The 22,273-nt window shown below is 35.1% G+C and overlaps 2 protein-coding genes across 10 annotated transcripts in view; one reads left to right on the top strand and one right to left on the bottom strand.

The window, feature by feature from the left end:
* Nucleotides 1-223: 223 nt before the first annotated feature.
* stk25a (serine/threonine kinase 25a) lies at nucleotides 224-9,729 on the top strand. Of its 5 annotated transcripts, none has more exons than XM_067374866.1 (11): nucleotides 224-507; nucleotides 2,386-2,616; nucleotides 5,117-5,173; nucleotides 5,325-5,433; nucleotides 5,520-5,677; nucleotides 5,862-6,047; nucleotides 6,575-6,720; nucleotides 6,795-6,903; nucleotides 8,923-8,994; nucleotides 9,107-9,243; nucleotides 9,432-9,729. In XM_067374866.1, exons 1-11 carry the CDS (start codon nucleotides 478-480, stop codon nucleotides 9,469-9,471), a joined length of 1,275 nt encoding a protein of 424 aa, XP_067230967.1. In that variant the 5' UTR covers nucleotides 224-477; the 3' UTR covers nucleotides 9,472-9,729. The 5 variants fall into 5 exon arrangements, with proteins under 5 accessions (XP_067230967.1, XP_067230968.1, XP_067230966.1 ...); XM_067374867.1 differs by having other exon boundaries at nucleotides 9,313-9,729; XM_067374865.1 differs by lacking the exon at nucleotides 224-507 and adding an exon at nucleotides 2,004-2,241 and having other exon boundaries at nucleotides 9,313-9,729.
* Nucleotides 9,730-10,027: 298 nt separating this feature from the next.
* farp2 (FERM, RhoGEF and pleckstrin domain protein 2) overlaps nucleotides 10,028-22,273 on the bottom strand; it is a 66,277-nt gene continuing 54,031 nt past the window's right edge. For 3 of the 5 annotated variants that reach the window (XM_067374858.1, XM_067374862.1, XM_067374863.1), the window contains exons 20-27: nucleotides 21,176-21,244; nucleotides 21,010-21,099; nucleotides 18,352-18,434; nucleotides 17,046-17,164; nucleotides 16,709-16,872; nucleotides 14,726-14,833; nucleotides 14,448-14,599; nucleotides 10,028-12,317 (exon numbers count right to left, since the gene is read on the bottom strand). In XM_067374858.1, the coding sequence (XP_067230959.1) occupies nucleotides 12,224-12,317; nucleotides 14,448-14,599; nucleotides 14,726-14,833; nucleotides 16,709-16,872; nucleotides 17,046-17,164; nucleotides 18,352-18,434; nucleotides 21,010-21,099; nucleotides 21,176-21,244 (879 nt within the window). In that variant the 3' untranslated portion in view covers nucleotides 10,028-12,223. Of the gene's footprint in view, nucleotides 12,318-14,447; nucleotides 14,600-14,725; nucleotides 14,834-15,545; nucleotides 15,686-16,708; nucleotides 16,873-17,045; nucleotides 17,165-18,351; nucleotides 18,435-21,009; nucleotides 21,100-21,175; nucleotides 21,245-22,273 lie in introns of those variants that run through there. The other 2 variants (XM_067374859.1, XR_010893521.1) reach the window with 2 other exon arrangements.

Here is a 22,273-nt window from a genome sequence, read left to right as displayed (position 1 = left end):
AAATTTATTTAAGATTTACAAATGATAGTCACATACCTAAATTGTGAATCTCTAAAAATGTTATTCGTTTCATAAAATCTGTGTACACAAAGCCGTGTTTTAAGTAGAAACTACAATAGCCAGAAGGATGAGTGAAAAACTACGATTCCCAGCAGTCTTTGTGTTTTGAAGGAGATTGTCACGCATGCGCGGGAAACAATTCCTCTCAGTCAAAGTAGTGGGGTTGCATAGGGAGTCTCTTGTTCAGAGCATAAACCGTAAACATTTACGCGAAAGACTGAGTGTCTGCGTTTATGGATGGGCGAGAATACAGATTATAATCCTTATAAACCTTTCAGCCTGCCAGTCTGATCCACTGGGATGATTTAGAAAGGCGTGTTCTGGGAACAAGCTGTTCCTTTGGTGGGGTGACTGTTCAAGAACAAGAGAAAGAGGAAAAATCTGTGAACCCCGAACTGGAGGTACATTCAGTTGGACATGGCACACCTTCATAACATGCGGAACCAGGTAATCCATAGAGATGAAGATGACACCTGAATACCTCCATGCATTTTTTCATATTGGGACATAACAGTTACTTTTTTTGGATAATGATTAAACTTTACATTACAGTGCCTTTGTACTATACTATACTATAGTAAGACGCATTGTAATTAACTATTAATAATAATTTTAAGAATATATTGAGTACACGTATTTGGTTTTACTCAGCATTTACGTAAATATATTACTGTAATGTAAAGTATGCATAATGTTCACAAGTGTATGTAAGTAGTCTCTATTTCTAATAGTTTTTATAGCATACAAATTACAATTTTGGCCAATAGCCTATAACATATATTCATAGTCGAAAATCAATATGATGACTACTATGATATAATAAAAGTAGACCTAGTAGATTTTAGCCTGTCTATTTAAAACTATTCTTGTATTTTTTCAATTAACTAATCACTAAACTCTAATATTTTACTAATAATAGTTGTTACTAATAATAGCTCATATTTAGCTTCCCCCCACATCTTGCACATGATAATACTCCCCCATGATAATACTCCCCTTTACAAAAAATAAATAATAATAATAATTAAAAAAAAGGTCATGTGGACCCTCTACTACAGGAATGGCAGCAGCACAGGTAACATTTTCTCAATTTTTGCACAAATTGTAGTGTGAACTGCACTGATCAAGCTTAGTCTTTCAGCCCTGTTACTCTAGTTATTGTAAGACAAAATTATCAGACAAATACCTTTCTTTAAGTTATGTCAAATATAGGTTCATCGCTAACTACAAACCAACATTTTATCCTAAACTAGCTGGGACCTACAGAGAAACATCATAATTTGGGCTAAAATTTGCAACCCATTCACACATTTTTTAATGTCCAAAGCTGTATTTTTAGGCATCTCTCATATGTTGGTAACAGTACTGCAAAAATGGTCCATGGAAAATGAACATAACATTTATTCTGATGATTTACATTTATTTTTACTGTACATCCTTAATCACATCTATTATATTGTATTGAGAATCTTCACATCACACTTTTTGACACAACCATTATATAGATAAATAGAGGGAAAAGTGTAAAATGGTTTTATTAAATATTAAACAATGTGGGTATTTTGTACAGATTCAGATCATAATGGATGCCATCTAATTATGATGTAGTTAACAGGTTTATGTTTTGTTTCCAACGCGCATGTTTTGTAGGTCACTATGATAATTGCAGTGTATCATGTGTTTTGATGAGGGTTAAAGTGACGAACGAGTGGCACACCCACAGATAATGCAGGTGTAGTTGGCAGAATAATTAACTTGTGTTTCGGAGAATTTTTAGAAAGATGATCTCATTTTATGGGGCCTCCAATGAGTGGTACTACCAAGAATAGTAAAGGTTCATGTTTTGATTGCTCAGTGTTTTTAAAAAGATGCAATAAGAGTGTGATGAATGCGGAAATCAGATGTTGAGCTGATACCAAGAGGAGTTTTTATCTCCTGAACTTTGAGTCTTGTCCTCAAACGTGATTGTTGTGTTTTGATAAAACGGTGCCACTTCCAGATGGATTGTCAGTACAAGTCATCTTTATCCTGTACTGAACCTGGAAGCAAGAGGCTAAGAGTGTTTTCCTAGTGGATTAACAGCAGAAAATGAAAAAAGTGCTTAAGAAACTACACGTGATTTCTAGCAGTTCCCTCAATGGATCCTCATCGTCTCAAGACCTTCAGTGGAGCGATGACTGGGTAGATCTTCCTGCATTTGCTGATGTGTTGCTTGATAAAACGACAATATCTATAGTCCGTCACCTGTGTAAAGAAAATACAGAATGTTGGATCGTGTCATAGAGAGCTGGTAAGAAATTTTAAATCTTTTTTTTTTTACTTCAGAATCCGCGTTTGAATCCTGAGGAATACTTCACCAAATTGGAGCGAATTGGTAAAGGCTCTTTTGGAGAGGTCTACAAGGGCATAAACAACCGCACAAAAGAGGTGGTGGCCATTAAGATTATTGACTTGGAAGAGGCAGAGGATGAGATTGAAGACATCCAGCAGGAGATCACAGTGCTCAGCCAGTGTGACAGCCCTTATGTCACCAAATACTACGGATCCTATCTGACGGTTTGTGGAGATTTCCTTCTTTCAGACAAGGCTTTAAAAAAATATCACATCATATTTCCGTATTTTTAAAAGAATAGTTTACCCCTTCAAAAACATATGACTTCTTGGTAACACTTTACAATGACATTACTTTAGTTCATGCATTAGGTATCACAAACTAACAATAAACAATACATTAAGATAGATTAATAAATGCTATTAATATTAATTTCTACATACTAATACATTTTTTACATTACATTAAGTCATATAAATTAACATTAGTTCCTGTATTATGAACAAATATGAATAAACAATGTTCATTATTGGTTCATGGTACCTTAATGTTGGTACAGTAATGGCCAAATGTGATGTCCAGCCTAAGAAAATTGGCATCTTCACCCTTTATTCAAATATTATTAAGAATTCCTAAGCATATTGTGTAGTTGTGCTTGGAGTCAGTTGTTGTATTTGTGATAACGCAATGAAACATTCCAAATTGCGCGGACATAATTTTTGGTCAGTCAATTTTTGGTCCATTAACACGTGCAAAAACAAGAGAGAACCAACAAAATATTAACAAGTCAAGTAATGAGTCAGTGTATGCTTTTTTACTGTGAGGTTTCTGTTTTTCTATGCATATTTTTGCATAGTTAAATAAAACCTGTTGCTGTAGTTTGCTTTTTTTTCCGATAAATACGGAGCTAAATATGAGATGGGAGGAAAAATTATGTCAATGCTTTTGCGGTCTCTCGCAAATGCTTTGCGTTCCCTTGAAAAACGTTGCGTTCGCTCGCAAAACGTTTAAGCTCTTTGCGAGTGAACGCAAAGTTTTTCAGGGGAACACAGAAGTTTTCGAGAGAATGTTTCTCAGGGGAACGCAAATGTTTTGTGAGTGAATGCAAAAGTTTTGAAATATATTTGTTCCTCTCATCTCATTATTTTTTCCACCACCACCACCCTGTCCCTTTAGGGGCTCCGTAGTTAATGCCTTAACCAAGTTTAAAAATATTTTCCTCATATTTTGATGGTTTAATTGAACTTCATTAAAAATAAACATCCCATCCGGACGTCACTTTTGGCCACTACTCGAATTGTCACCAACATTCCTCTATGGAACACAAAACGATGTCCAAGTTGCTCTTTTCCAGTATTTCAACCTGTATTTCAAGCTTCAGTTGACATACATACTGTCCCTGTGTTATGGAAGATCGCATATATAAAACCATTACCTAAAGTTCCATGTCCAAGAGAATACAAAGATTTTAGACCAATAGCCCTTACTTCAGTAATTGTGAAATGTCTTGAAAGACTGATACTTCCGCACTTAATTCAGATGTTTAAAGATAAACTCGATCCTTGGCAGTTTGCCTATAAGAAAGGTTGTAGTACTGAAGATGCAGTTGCTGCTCTGGTGCATATTGTCTCTAAACATTTAGATAAACCCGATACAACTGTAAGATCTTTGTTTTTATATTTCTCGTCTGCATTCAATACCATAAAGGTTGATATATTGGTGTCAAAACTTGACAGATTCTTCTGTTGTTCTTGATGTCTGTAATAATGAGTGTATTGCAATATTGCAACTCTATTTGGTATAAAAGTCTGTCTGTTAAGTTAAAAACACAGTTGTTTAATCAATTAAAAATCTGCTCAAGGATTGTTGGCCAGCCTTTAGAGAAGTTATATGATACAACTTATTATAATAATCTGTTAAGATTGGCTAATAATATAATTTCTGATCCTAATCATGTCCTGCATAATGAGTTTGAATTATTACCATCAAATCGGTGGTACAGAATCCCAAGATTCAAAAAATTGAAACTGAAACATTCGTTTGTGCATCAGGCAATCCTTGAGCTAAATAAGACACTTAATCATAAATCAAGAGTACTGTAAATGTGCTGTGTTGTGTAGTGGGATGCAGTAAGGGTCGATGTTTTTTTTTGTTTTTTTTGATGTTGTGTAAAAGATGGTTGTTGCAAACATGGAAAATACTTTGATGTAAGAAAAATTTCAGACATGTTCTGATAATAAAGTATAATATATCATATCATCATCATATCATATCATACAACAAAAGTAGTTATTGCTGTTATTGTTAACTGAAATGAAATCTAATAAAAATAGTTTTCGGTAATTGAAATAAAGCTGAAATAAAATAAAATCTTAGAATATTCGAAGAAAAGATGAAAATATTTATATTGAAGTACTAAAACTGAAATAAAAATTATGAAAGAAAGCTATTTATAAATATGAAAAAACACACATAATAAAACCCAAACATAAACTAAAGTGAAAACTGAAAAAATAATAATAAAAGCTAAATTAAAATATTATTAAATACTAAAATAGTATATAAATAATACTAAAATAACAGTCTTAAACTAAAAAAAAGGACAAAAGTGCACCATTAATGTGGTCATGCTATGATGAACTGTTCCGTTTAGAGATGATCAGCTGTTGGGTTTATCATACAACTTAATTATAATATAATTTTCTGGTTTGTTGTGTTTCTCAGGGCTCTAAACTATGGATCATCATGGAATATTTGGGAGGTGGATCGGCTCTGGACCTGGTGAGTTGGTCTTTTTTTAAATCATGTTTGTGCGTTCTTTAAAGTGAGGAAAAACTTCAGAAAATACTCCAGGGAAAATAAAACTGTGGAAAATGTCAAAGGCACAGGAAATATAACTATATTTAACATCCTCTAATGTGTTTGTGACCAGCTGAAGCCGGGAACTCTGGAAGAGGCATATATCGCCACCATCATCAGAGAAATACTAAAAGGACTTGACTACCTCCATTCAGAGAGGAAGATTCACAGAGATATCAAAGGTCAGTAATTAAAATGTGCCTCTGTTTGGTTGTTTTTAGTCCTGTGAAGTGTGCCTATATGGATAACCCCTACTTTTTGGCTACAGCGGCCAATGTGTTACTGTCTGAACATGGAGAAGTCAAACTGGCAGACTTTGGAGTGGCCGGCCAGTTAACGGACACACAAATTAAGAGAAACACATTTGTAGGAACTCCATTTTGGATGGCACCAGAGGTCATCAAACAGTCTGCATATGACTTCAAGGTACAAATACTTCCTTGTCTCTTTTGTCATTTAGCGAACAGGTATCATGTTCAAGTCCTCCACATGAACATCTGTTAACTAGTGACTGCACAACGAAAATAAGCTCTATTAAATATTCAGAGATGGACAGATGGCACAAGTACTGACCCCCATTTTTTGTCTTTTTTTCTTTCCTATGTCTCAGGCTGACATCTGGTCATTGGGTATCACAGCCATCGAGATGGCTAAAGGAGAGCCACCAAACTCAGAGCTTCACCCCATGAGGGTCCTGTTCCTCATCCCTAAAAGTAACCCGCCCACACTGGAGGGGTCCTACAGCAGAGCCTTTAAGGACTTTGTTGAATCTTGTCTCAATAAAGAGCCACGATTTGTTAGTACCTCACTTTTTAATACCTTTATAATATACCTTTATCAGCCGGTATTTTCATTTTTAATATTGTTTTTTATTACTTTTTTATTTGTTTTAAAAAAATCTTAGGTTTTATAGATTCAATTTAACAGTGTCTGATGATATTAAATATTTGTTAATATTAATTTCCCATATTTTTACAATTAGATTATCTTTGTCGTCATCTAACGCTCAAAGTTAATCTTTAAAAGTACAAATAATTTAATAGCACTATTAAAATGTTTTTAGCTATCTCAAAATAAATATGACATCTTGCACTTGTAAAATGATTGACCAAATTAGAGGCAAAATGTTAATAGAATTTATTGGTTAATGCCATAACATACAAATAGTTATCGACTTATTATATAGGCTGGAATTGTAATATCGTTAATTCTGTTAAAACTGCCAGTGATGCTATTATCTTTTAGTGTAAATAGGCTAATTAAACTTAAAAAGCTGAGCCAAACTGCTTTTAATTTTTGTGACATTTCGTTTGCATCTGACAGAGACCAACAGCCAAAGAGCTGCTGAAACACAAGTTCATCACCCGCTACACCAAGAAAACCTCATACCTGGCAGAGCTTATTGATCGATACCGCCGCTGGAAGTCAGAGGGCCACGGGGACGAATCAAGCTCTGACGACTCTGACATGTATGTGTCCGGTCCATGTTCTTGGATGAGCAATCTGCGATACCTGTATGCTTACTCTGTTTGTTTTCACTCAGGGATGGGGAGGGGGATGACAGGGACCAGTGTCCCATGTGGAGTTTCCCTACCGTGCGGCCCAGTTCCATTAACAAATTACAGCGAGGCCTCAATCATTTAGACAATAAGGTAAATATGTCTTCTGAAGTCTTTACACTGCAAAGTCAACACAAAAGCTACATCTGTATTATTTAGACGCCATAAAGGGGGAGTTTAAACAAACTTTTTAGTGTCACAGAGGCAGCATACATTTACACAGGAATCACAATTGCGGGAAATGATAAAACGAACAGAATAAAACTTGCATCAGAGCTGCTTCTGATACTAGGGGTGAAATTGGACACATCAAGCAATGTTCTCATTAAGCACATCTTAGGCAAAGTAATGAAGTGTAGTGTACTTGATTTTAAACATTTTTAGTTTAAAATCATGTACAGTCATATATTCGCCTCATATTGCGATCACATGACCAGCTGAATACTATAGAGTACAACAGTACCCGCCCCCTTTTTTAGTGGCACTGGTTTCGGAAGTATTTTTTACACTGATTTTCCCATAGGGATTTTAAAATAGTCTTTGTTATAAGCCATGTGCCAAGCCAACCAGCTAAGAGATGAATCAATTCTACAAATTGTGATTTAAAGCAAAAAAAATTTTTTTTTAAATCGAATCGAAGTTTATTGCTATATATATATATATATATATATATATATATATATATATATATATATATATATATATATATATATATATATATATAAATTTTAGTATTATGAGAGCATAGGGAGATAGTCATTTACAGTGCTTCATGGGAGTGGGGTCGGAGGAGCTAAAGAGCTATTTTGGAGCATGTTGCTTTTTTCGACTGATGTAGTTTTCTGTACAGCTTCATGGGTAATGTAGTTTATCACCTAGAATTCCACCGTTAAACATGATCATTTTAATAATAAGCTGAAATAATGCAGGCTGATGACTTTGAGAGAAGCAAATACCATAGATTAACAACCTCACAGATGGTCTGTCTTTAAAAGTTTATAAGTTATTGTTCAAAATCTATTTCCTCATAGAGAACATTTTTTTTTTTACTTCCGGAGGGTTCCACACTATAGAGTGCAAAAGTGCCCGCCCATAAGCCATGAACCAAACCAATCAGCTACAAGATGAATTACAACATTACAAACATTCATTTGAAATGAAACATGTACTAGAAAATCGGACAAAAGGTACAAGACTGTACTAAACGGCTTTAATGAGGGAAAGAACTACAATCCCATGAAGCACTGCATATGACAATCTATTAAAAAACAATGGAGAAATACAAAACTATTGATGAAGATGTTGATTATTTATGTAAAAACATATTTTATTTTTTTGCAAAATATGCATATTATGTATAAAAATATTTAAGTAGTTTGAGCGTGTAGAAAAGTGTCACATTCAATCAACACTTGCCCATTAATACTAACACTTACTAGTCTATTATATATATATATATATATATATATATATATATATATATATATATATATATATATATATATATATATATATATAGAATAGAATAGAATAGTAAGTGTTAGTATTAATGGGCAAGACTAATTAAGATTTGTCATATTGTTGCCCAATTGTTGGTTTGATTGCTTCTATTGTTCTCTTCAATTTTTAAGTCACTTTGGATAAAATTACTGCATTTGGAGACTATGCAGAATCATGGGTAATGTAGTTTTTCACTAGGGATTCCACTGTTAGAAATAATGTGGGGTAATGGCTTATACCATCGATTAACAACCTTGTAGCTCACAGTACGTCTTTTACAATTAGAAGTTATTGTTCAAAATCAGTTCCCCTATGGAGAAAATGAATAGGATTACTTCTGGAACTCGACTGTTGCACTTTATAGTTTCATAATGTAGGATACTTTTCATACTTGACTGTTTATTTGGACTTAACTCATTCATTATATATATATATATATATATACACACACACACACACGCACATTAACTATAATTATATATGGACCACACATAAAAAAGAAAGAAAAACAAATCTGAAAATGACTAAGTTCAGCTTACCCATGTGTTTCAAAGAAGAAAAACATTTATTCATAGTGATTCCTCAGGTAAGCAGAACTGTTTTTTATAACAGACATCAGACGCTATCAAGAGGCAGCCGAAGTCACCGTCTCTGACAACGTTCATCTCACCCATCTTCAGAGAGGTAATGTATTCAAAAATGTATGTTTATGTCAGCGAGCCTCCATCAGTGGGGCATCGGCTTTAACATCGAGTCACGACACGTGGATTAGCAGACTGGTATGTTCTGAATGCAGCTGAAGGAGAAGCGGCGTGTTAGCGGGAACGGCGTATGCGCCCTGGAGGAGCTGGAAAATGCCTTCAGCCTCGCTGAGGAGTCCAGCCCTGGAATCTCTGACCGTCTACTCAATCACGTCATGGAGAGAGTGTGCAGGTAAACAGGCCTTACATTTAATAAAGTCTGTACACAATTGTATTTTATGTAATTTTTCAATTATGCCAGTTTTTCAGGTCATGCAGATTCTATGCTATAAGATTTTGTACTGCACTGTGGCACTTGCATGCAGCACTGAATCATCCACAGGAGTGAACTTTGAGGCTTCCTGTGTCTCGACCCTGCAGGTTTACACTCAACAGAAACAGCATGCCTTCAAAACGATGAGGTCCATCTGACTGCTGGCCAGCTCCACATCCGCCCGACGGAAAGACTATCCTGATGGCCTTATGAGCCGGTTCTCTATGCTCACCTGCTCCTTCTGCTGAAGACCACCAGTCTTTCCATTACAGCTTGTATGAGATGTTTTTACACTTTCCTTTATAGAACTTTAAAATGTCTAAATCAAATGTAAAATATGAAATGACAAGCCAAGTTTATGTGCATTCCATTAAACGACAACGTATGTTTAAATAAACTAGTGTAAGAAGAAAGTTGTGCTTATTTCATAATTTGCATTTACAACACAAATCACTGTGTGAAATGCAGGGAAAGGCTTAAAGGCATAGTTCACCCAAAAATTTAAATTCTGCCATCATTGCTTTATTCCTTCAATGAGACCTGAGAGATTACAGTTTCATTAAAACTATCTTCATTTGTGTTTCAGAGATGAACAAAAGTCATCTCATACAGGGTAATAAATGACAGAATTTTTATTTTTATGTGAACAAACCCTTTAAATGGGATAAAATTAAGAGAAAGACATCTTTACACAGTTCAGTTTTATTTGATATCCCTCACTGTCATAACATGGAACGTACTACATGCGGTGTGTACAGGAGCAACGCCTCAGCAACATGCTACACAAAATAAATAGTAAAGTCGGAGAGAAGCCATTTCATCAAAACTCTGTTTAGTGCCTCTCTGAATGAGACAGGACTCTGAGTAAACTCACTTGTCCTTAGCAATCCAGAATGGAAAAAAAAAAAAAAAAAAAACTTTCATCCATCGCTCTTATTGCCAGACACAGAAAAAGAGAAAGAAAATGATTCCAGTCCTTACATAAAATGTACAAAAATGGGTGGAGATCATGAGCCCACACAGTGCATTAGTGAATTAAGAGGGATTTGAAACACATCAGACTAGCTGAGCTCATGTCGAGATGATAGCTGCTTACAGTATATTGTTGAGTACACAAAGCAACACTGCTTACTTTGTGGCCGACTAACTTTGGCCAACCTTTTCAGGCTTGCGCAAGAATTTTTTTAGGTCTTTGGTTGGACCCTGTACAGCATGTTGAATGGACAAAGCCAAAAGCCTTATAAATACAATCAATAATCCAAAAAGAGGCGAGAAAAAAAAAAAAAAAAGTCTCCCAAATCAGATATCGTACAGATCTGTCTTTGTGTAAGCCGATAAGTAAACGTAACACTGTCACACATGCTGTGGAACTCTGCTTCATCATGCTACTAAAATAACAAATAACTCAACTGGCCTAACAAAACGAGACCGTAACATATATATATAGTGAGATATGCCTCGCAAAAAATATTGGTAGTACAAAAAAAGCTTGTTGATCAATGGATCATAGGGAAAGAACTTGTAAATTAATTATTAATATACTTGAAAGAAAGATAGAAAGAAATCACATATACAGTATAATAAAATGGGGAACTGGCAGTTTTAGGCTGCTGATACTAACTTCAATTTTAGCATTTAGAGTCTGACCAAAAACATCTTGACTTTCACTTTTTTCAACCTCAGTTTTAATCAAAACTAACTTTCCCAGAACCATTTCCTCTTCCCTGTGTGTAGATGGCAGAAACCGAAAGAAACGTGCAAAATTACACTGTGGATGACCCTCTTTCCCCTTATCGGGGTCAGTTTAGAACTGAGCGTATTATCCATCAAGTATCCAAAAATCAAAACTAGTGACATTTGTGAATACATCATTTAAAACATGATATTTAGTTTGGTTAGCATATGTTTTTTGGTCAGTCTTCACTTTAAAATAAATATCTGATTAGTTTTCAGATTTAAACAATCAATGCTGTGAGATCAAAATCAGCGGATCAGAACTTAAAATCCCCTAAATAAGTACCAGTCACACAATAATGACCTTCAAGACATGCTTTGACCTATGCTGGAAGAGGACAACCAATACGTGATTCAATGATACGGCTGCCTTATCGTCAAAATAATTTCTATTCCTCTCCGATTTCCTTCCTGTACCAAAATGACATCCTCAGCCCTTCAAAGGGGCGAAAACGCTTGATCATACACCTACCTGTAAACATGCTCTCTGACCAAAGTTACATTATTCCTACATCAGTGAGAGACATTTTACAGCACTAGTCCTTCATCTCACTTACTGTACACCAGCTAGACTTACAAACTCTCTGTTTGTCAACACTCCCCTCAGTAGTATTCAGTCATGTTGTCCCAGGACAAATAATTGAAATCTTTATTCTGGTCCTGTGGGACACGTTTTCTTACTGAATAACTGGCATAACAAGAGTCCGTTCTGACAAGGATATTAAATATCTTCATAAATGACAGATTCATCTTAGCAAAGACCTTAAAAACCTGAATACAGCAATAATAATTGTAAGAACAAAACCAAACATAACTTAATTCAGTCTAATGTGGTTCTAGACGAGCAAGATGCCCACTTTATGTTTCATTAGGGAGAACACGAGAGGAAAACAAAGAGAAACGTTGGAATTACAGAGCGCTGAAACTTTCCCACCAGCTCCTTCGTTCCAAGGTTTCAATAAGCTGCTCAAACTCCCGGGATGCAGAGAGCAAACTGTCCAGAGTCAAGAATCAAGTTATTATGATGATGATGATGATGATGATGATGATGATGATGATGATGCTTCTCTTAGAGCCACGAATCAGAAAAGATCAAATGATGGTGCGTTTGGTCCTGGCAGTCAGTGGGCCCAGCCCTCAGCTCCAGGACATCAGTCTGACACACTCAGCTCCCCCCGTTCATCTCTGTTGGGCCTTTGGGTACGAGAAGACTCATGCGTCCCGTGGAGCTCGCTGCACTTTTTATCACCTCCATCCATCTGCACACACATCACAACTTAAATTCAAAATGATTCTTCCCTTTTATTACAGAAGAAAAAGTAACTAAGGCTATTACTTAAAGGGTTAGTTCACCCAAAAATGAAAATGTCATTTATTACTCAGCTTCATACTGTTCCACACCTGTAAGACCTTTGTTCATCTTCGGAACGCAAATGAAGATATTTTTGTTGAAATCCGATGGCTCAGTGAAGGTCTGCATAGCCAGCAATGACATTTCCTCTCTCAAGATCCATTAATGTACTAAAAACATATTTAATCAGTTCATGTGAGTACAGTGGTTCAATATTAATATTATAAAGCGACAAGAACATTTCTGGTGCACCAAAAAAACTAAATAATGACAAATAGTGATGGCCGATTTTAAAACACTGCTTCGGAAGCAGCGGAGCACAATGAATCAGTGTTTCGAATCTGCTGTTCGGAGCGCCAAAGTCACGTGATTTCAGCAGTTTGGCGGTTTGACACGCGATCTGAATCATGATTCGACACGCTGATTCATAACGCTCCGAAGCTTCATGTTCGTTCAAGTCCTTATTTTGTTTTTTTGGCGCACCAAAAATATTCTTGTCGCTTTATAATATTAATATTGAACCACTGTACTCACATGAACTGATTTAAATATGTTTTTAGTACATTAATGGATCTTGAGAGAGGAAATGTCATTGCTGGCTATGCAGGCCTCACTGAGCCATCGGATTTAATCAAAAATAAAGTAGTTTTCCGAATATTAACGAAGGTCTTACGGGTGTGGAACAGCATGAGGATGAGTAATAAATTACATTATTTTCATTTTTGGGTGAACTAACCCTTTAAGCATGATTAATAAAAAAAACAAAAACAAAAAAAAACATACTAAAAATATTATGGTATGTATAATGTGTATTGTAATGTAAATATTCTATTCTAAATCTGTTTCTCTTAGCCAAAATATAAGCAATTATTTGCAATTAATAATCATATACACTACTGTTCAAAAGTTTGGGATTTAAGTTATTATTGATTTATTTTTAAAGAAATCATTTTTTTCAGCAAGGATGCATTAAATTGATCAAAAGTAACAGTAAAGACATTTATAATGTTACAAAAGATTTATATATTTCAAATAAATGCTGTTCTTTTGAACTTTATATTCATCAAAGAATCCTAAAAAAAGATTTCCACAAAAATATTAAAGAATTAGTTCACTTTGAAATGAAAATTAGCCCAACCTTTACTCACCCTCAAGCCATCCTAGGTGTATATGACTTTCTTCTTTCTGTTGAACATAACTGCAGAAATATTAATAAATATCCTGATGCATCCGAGCTTTATATGGCAGTGATAGGGTTCAATGAGTATGAGCTGAACAAAGTGCTTCCATCCATCATAAATATGTGCTCCACACGGCTCCGGAGTGTTAATAAAGGCCTTTAGAAGTGAAGCGACGCGTTTGTGTAAAACAATAACCATATTTAACAGGTTATGATGTAAAATATCTAGCTTCCGCCAGACCGCCTTCCGTAATCAAGTTACGAAGAAAGTCGCGTCGCGTCAATTACACTTTTTCCGTACGTTTAATAGGGAAGGCGCATGACGTAGCATTAGCTTTGTGAACTGCAAGCGGTTTACAATGTCTGCGTACGCTGAATATGAAGGCGGTCTTGCGGAAGCTCGATATTCGACTTCATAACTTGTTTAATATGGATAATTTTTTACAAAAAAAAAAAAAAGCATTGCTTCGCTTCAGAAGGCCTTTATTGACACTCCGGAGCCGTGTGGAGCACATATTTCTGAAGTATGGATGTGGATGGAAGCACTCACTTCAGCTTATACACATTGATCCCTATCACTGCCATTATAAAGCTTGGATGCGTCAGGATATGTATTAATATTTCTCCAATTGTCTTCGTCAGAAACAAGAAAGTCATATACAACTAGGATGGCTTGAAGGTGAGTAAAGTTTAGGCTAGTTTTCATTTCAAAGAACTAATTTTTTAAGCAGCACAAATGTTTTCAAAATTCATTATAGTAGGAATCATCAAATCAGCTATTAAATTGATTTCTGAAGGATCATGTGATACTGAAGACTGGTGTATTGATGCTGAAAATATATATATATATAACTTTACCTTTCAAATGTATACTCGCTCTCTGCCCTGAAGAAGTAAACATGGGATTTGAACTGCAGCTTGAAGACGTACTCCTTATGGATGCTATCCGATTCGCCTGGAGTGCTAACTGTGTAACCTAGCAATGGTAGACTGGCCAGAGGGAAGTCATCCTGGAACAAAAACAAGAATTAATTATTAATTAATAATTCAGACATCTAGACCTCCTGCAGGAAGTTTAAGCTTTCAGAATGAACATCAAATACATGAAATCAAAGGGATGGTGCGTATTTCAATACCTGATGTGTCTTATAAAAGAACAGGCAGAAGTTGGTAAAGACGACCCAGAGTTTCTGCCAGCCGTTGCTGTTCTTGAACTTCCTTAGGAGGTAACCAGACAGCTGGTTCTGCAATGGAGCGTAACAGTTAAAAATTCAACTGCTACAACAGCGAAAACCCCTCATTTACAAAGACCATTAGCACTGCATTAGTGTTTAATGAAATGTACACAATGAATAAGCTAAGGGAGAAAGTGCCAATTTTACAAATCAATAGTTAAAAAAAGGAAAGAACTCATAATAATAGAAAGTCAAGATCTTGACCAAAAATAACATCATATTTATTTTCATCAAGAGGTGCAACAATTTTTGGTCAAGATCTTGTATTGACAATGCAAGAGGTGAGCACTCTGTAAAGTCTCTTCCAGCACATCCCAAAGACTTTCAATGAATTTAAGGTCTGGACTCATTCATGTGTGAAAATGATTCTTCATGCTCCCTCCCAACCATTCTTTCACAATTTCAGCCTGATGAATCTTGGTTGTTTAAGAAATTAAAAGCTACACACTCCATCAATTAGGGTTAAACGAACTGTAGTCAAATATATAACATGCTAGAAACATAATAATCACAGCAATAATGATCCACTCTTAATTACTTGACTATTTAAATCCAAACAGGACTATATATAAAACATGAAAAATGATGTAAAAAGCATAAAGATAGATTTTGATAATTGAGGACCACTCTTGAGGATCACTTTCAGGTGAAGGCTGACCATGAAATGTTCCTAAAATCTCTAAGAAGACTATCACTGGAGGGGTTTCGACTGCAGTGGTACCTGGTTCATGCGCAGGTAGTCATTGAGAGAAAGGTTCTGGTTTCTGTACCAGCACACATGTGTGATGGTGTTGGGTCTCTGGCCCTGACCGAGCAGGTACCGAGGGGGGAGCTCTGGAGACGCGGCTGGAGAACTGAATACTGAGAGCAGGCAGGCAGGCAAACAGATCACACGCACAGGAAAAGATGTAAACAGGAAGAAGGACAGATAATGTGATGGAGAGAAAGTGATGAAGACAAAAAGGGCAACAGGGAGCAAAAGAGAAGAAGAACAGAAGACACAAAGTGTGTTAGAATGTTAGCTTTCAACCCCTGAGTGGGAGAAAAATGACAGACAGAAAATTCTTCAAATCTGTAGAAAGGAAATGTTAGAAAAAAAAGAAGAAAAAAAACAAAAACAGAAGCATCCATGAAAATGTTCATTAATTCAGTCACTTTCATTCCAAAAGGCAGTTACTGTTAACACAGAGGAGAGATGGGAGAAATAAAGAAGAAAAAATAAAAACATAGAAAGGGGGAGGAGGTGAAGCTACTGGATGTGGCGTAACTGGAAAATGAGGGTGAAGAAGGGAGACAGACACAAAAAAAAGAGAAAAAGAGATCCAAGAGTCCTTGCCCCTCATCCCCGAGCTTCGGTTGCAGTCCAGACCTCAACAGCCAGGCTCAGAGATATTGTGTGTGTGTGTGTATATGTGTTCTTGAATATATGGTTTATGGGGACACAAATGTGTATAATGACACGAGTATTACAACATAAACGTGGTTTAATGAGGACACTTCCTCTGTCTCATAGTAAACCAAATGGCTTTTAAAAAAAACTTGCTAAACAGCGTTTTTGCATTACAGTACTGACAAATCAGAGTGGAAATCTTTATAGCTGGCATGAAAATAATACAAAAAATGTATGTAGTGAATTATTTATGATACAAAGAGACAGACTGACTGACATTCTTAACAGTCCTAAAGTATGCTTATTTTTCAGCCAAAATATTTGGTTCTGATTTTGGAGTGAAACATGACCCACACATTTCTTTGTAAGATTGACCCAAACACATGCTAGAGTCATGTCCTTCATTTGCACACTGCAGCTGTAGTCAAGACCTTCACAATCAGGCTCCATGAAGACTTTAAATGAGTGTGAGTGTGTGTGTGTGTAAATGCTACCTCCACGGCTAGGCTGTGGTCAGACATAGAGACACTGGTGTTGCGGTGCCAGCACACATGCATGGTGGTGTTGGCCCTGTGGTGGCTCTGCTTGTCCAGAGAGCAGCGGGAGGAGTTCATGTCATCCTCCGACTCCTGCTCCAGAGACATCTCATCTGATGATCCTTATGATTGTGCAGAGGGAGAGCAGGAAAGTAGAGGAGAGAGGGGAGGGGCAATTGGAAGGGGTGGGGTTTACATCTACTTCAGGATCAGTGATAAGGAGGCTAAGGGATAAAAACACATCACCTGTGTGGATAGTGGAGGAGTATGTCACAAGCAGGCTTGAGGTACTTACTGTTGGAGCGATCACACAGGTTTGGGTCCAACAGAAGTTCTGATTTCTCCTGACATTTCTTTGACATGTCAATAGCCATGTTCAGATCTTCGATCCATTTGTTCATCTCTACTTTGGAGCTGTGGAGGAGAGAGGGAGAGAGACTTACTGAAATATGAACAGAAGACAAATATTAAAGGAAATATAAGAACAACATTATATAATATAATATACATTACAGTTCAAAACTTTGCCCTCTGTAAGATTTTTTACAATGTTTTTGAAATAAATCTCTTATGTTGAACAAGGCTGCATTTATTTGATGAAAAAACAAAAACAGTAATATTGTGAAAATACAAAAACTCTATTCTATTTTAATACAATTTAAAATTCAAATTATTTCTGTGATGGCAAAGTTGAACTTTCAGCAGCCATTACTCCAATTTTCAGTGTCACATGATCCTTCAGAAATCAAATATGCTGATTGATATGCTGATGATCAAGTTTTTTTTAATTATTATTATCAATGTTGAAAACATTTGTGCTGGTAAAATATAATTAATATACATAACATAACACATAACATAACAATGTAATATAATGTAATGTAATTTAATATAATATGTTTCATAAAAAGATATTAAGATATTAGGGTTAAGTGCGGAGGTAATATTTGAGATTTAAGTCGTTCATGTAAATACGCAATCAACCTAAAAAAAAAAAAAAAAAAAAAAAAAAAAAAAATAGTAAAAAAAAAGCATTAATTAATTTTAGGAGATATGAAAACAGCAGTTTTCCAACTAAGAACTGTATAAATACATACTACTACTACTACTACTAATAATAAAAAATAATAATAATAATAATAATTAAATAATAATAATTATAATAATAAAATAAATAATAATAATAATAATAATAAAATAAATAATAATAATAATAATTATTATAATAATTAAATAATAATAATTATAATAATAAAATAAATAATAATAATTATAATAATAAAATAAATAATAATATTTTTATATATATATATATATATATATATATAAATATATAAATATATAAAATAAAAGTTCATAAATTTACAAAAAACAAAACAAAAAACAATGCAAATGTATTTATTATTACTGTTCTGTTTAATATTTAATTCAACAGGCTGCAAAGAGTAGTGCATTTCCAAATATTGTGAATGGACCTGTTAATAGAATAATTTAGGAATTAAACCCCAAATCATTAAATTCATCAGGATTCCAAAGACTTAGTTAAACACATTGTGAAAGCTGTACTGAACTCTGTGTACTGAACATGCTCTGACTCTCACCTGGCTGCCACTACAATGGTCCGCTGAGCAGAATATATGGTGAAACAGTGAGGGACAGACCACTCATTCTCACTCTCCTCCACCTGCAAAACATTCCCAGTCAAACCAAAGGGATCTGCATGACTCACATTCTTTAGTATCATGTTACTGAACCCATCCCAATAAATGTCAATAATCTACTTGTTAACATCCTGACTACTAGTAATCCTCATTTCTATTGATGCCAGAAAGGGATAGCAGAGAGGGAAGAGCAAATGTTGTGGCCAGACTTTTGAGGGTGTTGTTTGGGAGTAGGGATTGTGGGATTTTCTTCATACTCACCGGAGCGTCCAGCACAATGAGCTGCGAGTAGGAGCGAAGCACAGACAAGTCCATTGTAACAGTATGTATTGTAAATGTGTTTCTCATTTGGTAATAAATACTACCGTTAAAAGGTTTGGGGTAAGGGTTTGTTTTTAAGTCTCTCATGCTCACTAAAACTGCATTTATTGGATTAAAATACAGTACAAACAGTAATATTGTGGAGAGGGGGAAACAATGCTAATATATTTTGAAATATAATTTATTCCTGTGGTGACAAAGCTGAATTTCAGAAGCCATTAATCCAGAATTTAGTGTCACGTGATCCTTCAGATATCAAGTTAATATGCTGATTTGGTGCTCAAGAAACATTTCTTATTATTATCATCATCATCATCAATGCAGATATGCAATAGTTGTGCAATAGTTGTGCTGCTTAATATTTCTGTGGAAACAGTAATACATTTTTTTCAAGATTCTTTTATGAATATAAAGTTCAAAAGAACAGCATTTATTTGAAATAGTTAAGTCATAAACAACTTGACATTTTGATGTCAAGTGAATCAAATTGAATAATTCAAAAATTCCTAGTAATACAAAACAAAAAACATTTACTGGTCACCATCACCTGGTGTAATAATGAAAAGTACAGAAATGTGGTTCTTTTGAATATATAAAGTTCAAAAGATCAGCATTTATTTGAAATATAAATATTTTGAAAATTTATAAATGTCTTTACTGTCGCTTTTGATCATTTTAAACGTGTCCTTGCTAAATAAAAATATATTTCTTTAAAATCAAAATCTTAATGGCCTTTTTTTTTATTTTATTTTTTTTTTTTACTTTACACAATATAGTCGATTATTGGCTATATTAATAGACAGCTTGACATTAGGTGGAAAATAACACAGAATACCACTCTCCTCCTCTGAATGCCAGTTCTTAACACTTGTAAACAGTCCTTGTAAGTGTAACTTTGAACATGAGTCTCATATGAAATGTGGGCCAGAAGAGAGTACACATTAAAATTCTATTTAACGGTCGATACTGCAAATAAGGCCTGAAAGATCACTGCTCTACGAAAACAAAGCTAAGATGTGAGACAGTGCAGATGTTTAGAGAAAAAAAAGCTAGTGTAAACGTCATTTATCACCGCCTGCCTGTGTACTTTCATCTGAGAGAAACCCAGCATGCCACATTAATTCTAACTTTGCTTAAAAACACCATGTTACTGAGAGAGCCCTCTTCTCATGTTTGAAAATGGGCAAATCCTCTCAGCATAGCACTTGTGCAGACTGTTTGACAGAGTCATTAATCAAAAGAGCTTTTCAGGCAAACCGGTTAATGTGAGAGATGAGACTTATTGATGTGATAAAGATTCAACTGAATAAAACTGAGCTGAAGTGTGTACTTTTTGCAGGTTATGTGGGTAAAAATAGCTGTTACAACAACAACAAAAAAATTTAATAAAATGTCACATTAATTAGTCAAGTAATTATGATAATTTAGCTGCTCTATGATAATAAATCTCTTTTTTAAAAAGTATATTAAAAGTAGTGCTAGGTCATAAACAACTTAACTTTTTAAAAAAAATCTGTAGAGTGAATGATTCAAAAACTCACTAATACTATAAAAAACACTTAATAGTCACCATCTACTTAATGAAATGTACAGAAAGAATCACAAAATGAGTCACTGAACAAATCAGAATCTTTTTTTGCTGAACAGAATCAAAAGATTTGAGTAACTGGGATGAATCAAATTATTAGACACTCTATGCATCTCAATATGCTTACTTTGCAACTACGTGTGAAAAACAGCACAGCAAAAGATATAGTATAACCAAATATATCATATTTTTAATATGTCAGGTAAGTGACACAACTGACGCAGCAGGTCAACATCACAAAGGCAACATGGAGGATGCGGTATGCATACTACACACATGCATACTATATAAGAAATATATTTTTTCATGGTCATTTTTTAATGGCCGCAAAGTAACCTCAAATATGTTACCTACTCAGACATTATGCAATTTCAGACATTGTCTTTGTCATGTTATGCCAAGATTTGTCAGGCCCTTTAGTGTAGATGTTTCAACTTTTGGAGTAGACTTTCAATTCTCAAGGCCTATGAATCAATTCTTTTTGGCACAGACTCCCAGCCCCAACTGAATGTCATTCGCTGAACTGAACATAACATGAGATCGTGTGACAATGTGTAAAACAACTTTTTCAAATGTGCATCACTACATAATGCATACTCTTTCACATGCTATAGCAGTATATAGTCTATTTTATTCAGCATGAAGTTTGTGAGAATTCCATTCCAAATTTAATTCCTGGGAATACTCACAATCATCCCATGTAGAGGAAGCTGTCCATGAACTTTGAACTGATTGGTTGCAGTCACCCCTTTGCTTGTGTACAGCAGCATGTCTGAAAACTTAGATACAAAAGTTTTGATCAGCAGGGACAGTCGTTAAAATAAACACCAAAACAGACTAAAAGTTCAGTCTTACAAGAAAAAACATCCTCTGCTGCAGACCCTTCTTGGTGAGCTTATAAAGACAACCTTCCCTGACGAATTCCTGGAAGAGAAGATGGAAACAAAATCAGCTGTCATTCACAGGGCTGCAGGTTATCAATTGCACTTTGAGATTTTATTAAAACAGTGTACAAACAATTAAATACTGCAATTTATTAAATATAATACAGAAAAAAAACTGCAATTCCAGTTTCCTTGATTCTTCATTTTGTAAGACTGAATCCATTATGCTTGCAGTATTGGTTCAGAGCCCTAACCACTACATTACCATCATCCTGCCAGTGGTGTACCACAAATCTTAGGGACGAGCAATGAAACAAAGCAGTGATTGCCAAGACAATGTGCATTTGTGTTGAGGTGAAATAGCCTTGCCAGTGATTGAAAAAATACATGAAGTTATTTTTGTTACTTTTCTCTAGATTTTTTTCTATTCTGAGCTGAAACATTATCTTCAAGCTTATAGATTTATCTTTTATATTATAGATTAGGGACAATACATTGATTCTCGATTCACGATACAAAGAATCTCAGCTTTTAATTCAATGAAGACATTCTCTTAAAAAGGCTTGTTGATCTAGATGTTAATACAAGGTTAGAAACTTTCTTTCCTACCATCCACAGAGGGTCTGTGTCAGAGGTATTATGTCAGATGTGCTCACTTTAACCACAGGCTGTTCTTTCCCCTGTGCTTTTTTCTTTATTTACTAATGAGTTTTCGATTGAGGAGGAACATGATATGGCCTTAGTTGGCCTACTGGATAAAAGTAACTCTCTACATGATGTTGCCTATTTGGCTCAGACTAAGGCCCTCGAAACTTGGTGTTACTTCAGCCAACTAGAAATTATTGAAGAATTTTAAATATATTGGCTCAATTCTGGACTCACAGGTGAGCTTTGTCGATAATTCTGAGTACCTTTAAAAGATGTTCGCAGCGATTATTTCTTCTAAGACAACTCGGTGGCCTTGGAGTTAGTCCGCATGTTTGCATGGCACTACGTGCTTTAGAAACACCCATACTCTGCTTGCTTCCAGGTCCTTTACACACACCACTTTAACCTAAAATAATCATTC

This window comes from Chanodichthys erythropterus, chromosome 21 (genome assembly GCF_024489055.1).
Source record: "Chanodichthys erythropterus isolate Z2021 chromosome 21, ASM2448905v1, whole genome shotgun sequence".
NCBI classification, from domain to species: Eukaryota; Metazoa; Chordata; class Actinopteri; order Cypriniformes; family Xenocyprididae; genus Chanodichthys; species Chanodichthys erythropterus.
Note: the sequence above shows the minus strand (reverse complement) of the source record. Positions and strands in the feature narration are given on the sequence as shown.

What these genes read in the sequence shown, in the direction of transcription:
- stk25a (XM_067374864.1), top strand. Translation starts at nt 2,149, where the DNA reads ATGAAAAAAGTGCTTAAGAAACTACACGTGATTTCTAGCAGTTCCCTC. An exon ending in ACTACGGATCCTATCTGACG is followed by an intron (nt 2,617 to 5,116) that starts GTTTGTGGAGAT and finishes TGTGTTTCTCAG; the next exon opens with GGCTCTAAACTATGGATCAT. An exon ending in GATTCACAGAGATATCAAAG is followed by an intron (nt 5,434 to 5,519) that starts GTCAGTAATTAA and finishes TTTTGGCTACAG; the next exon opens with CGGCCAATGTGTTACTGTCT.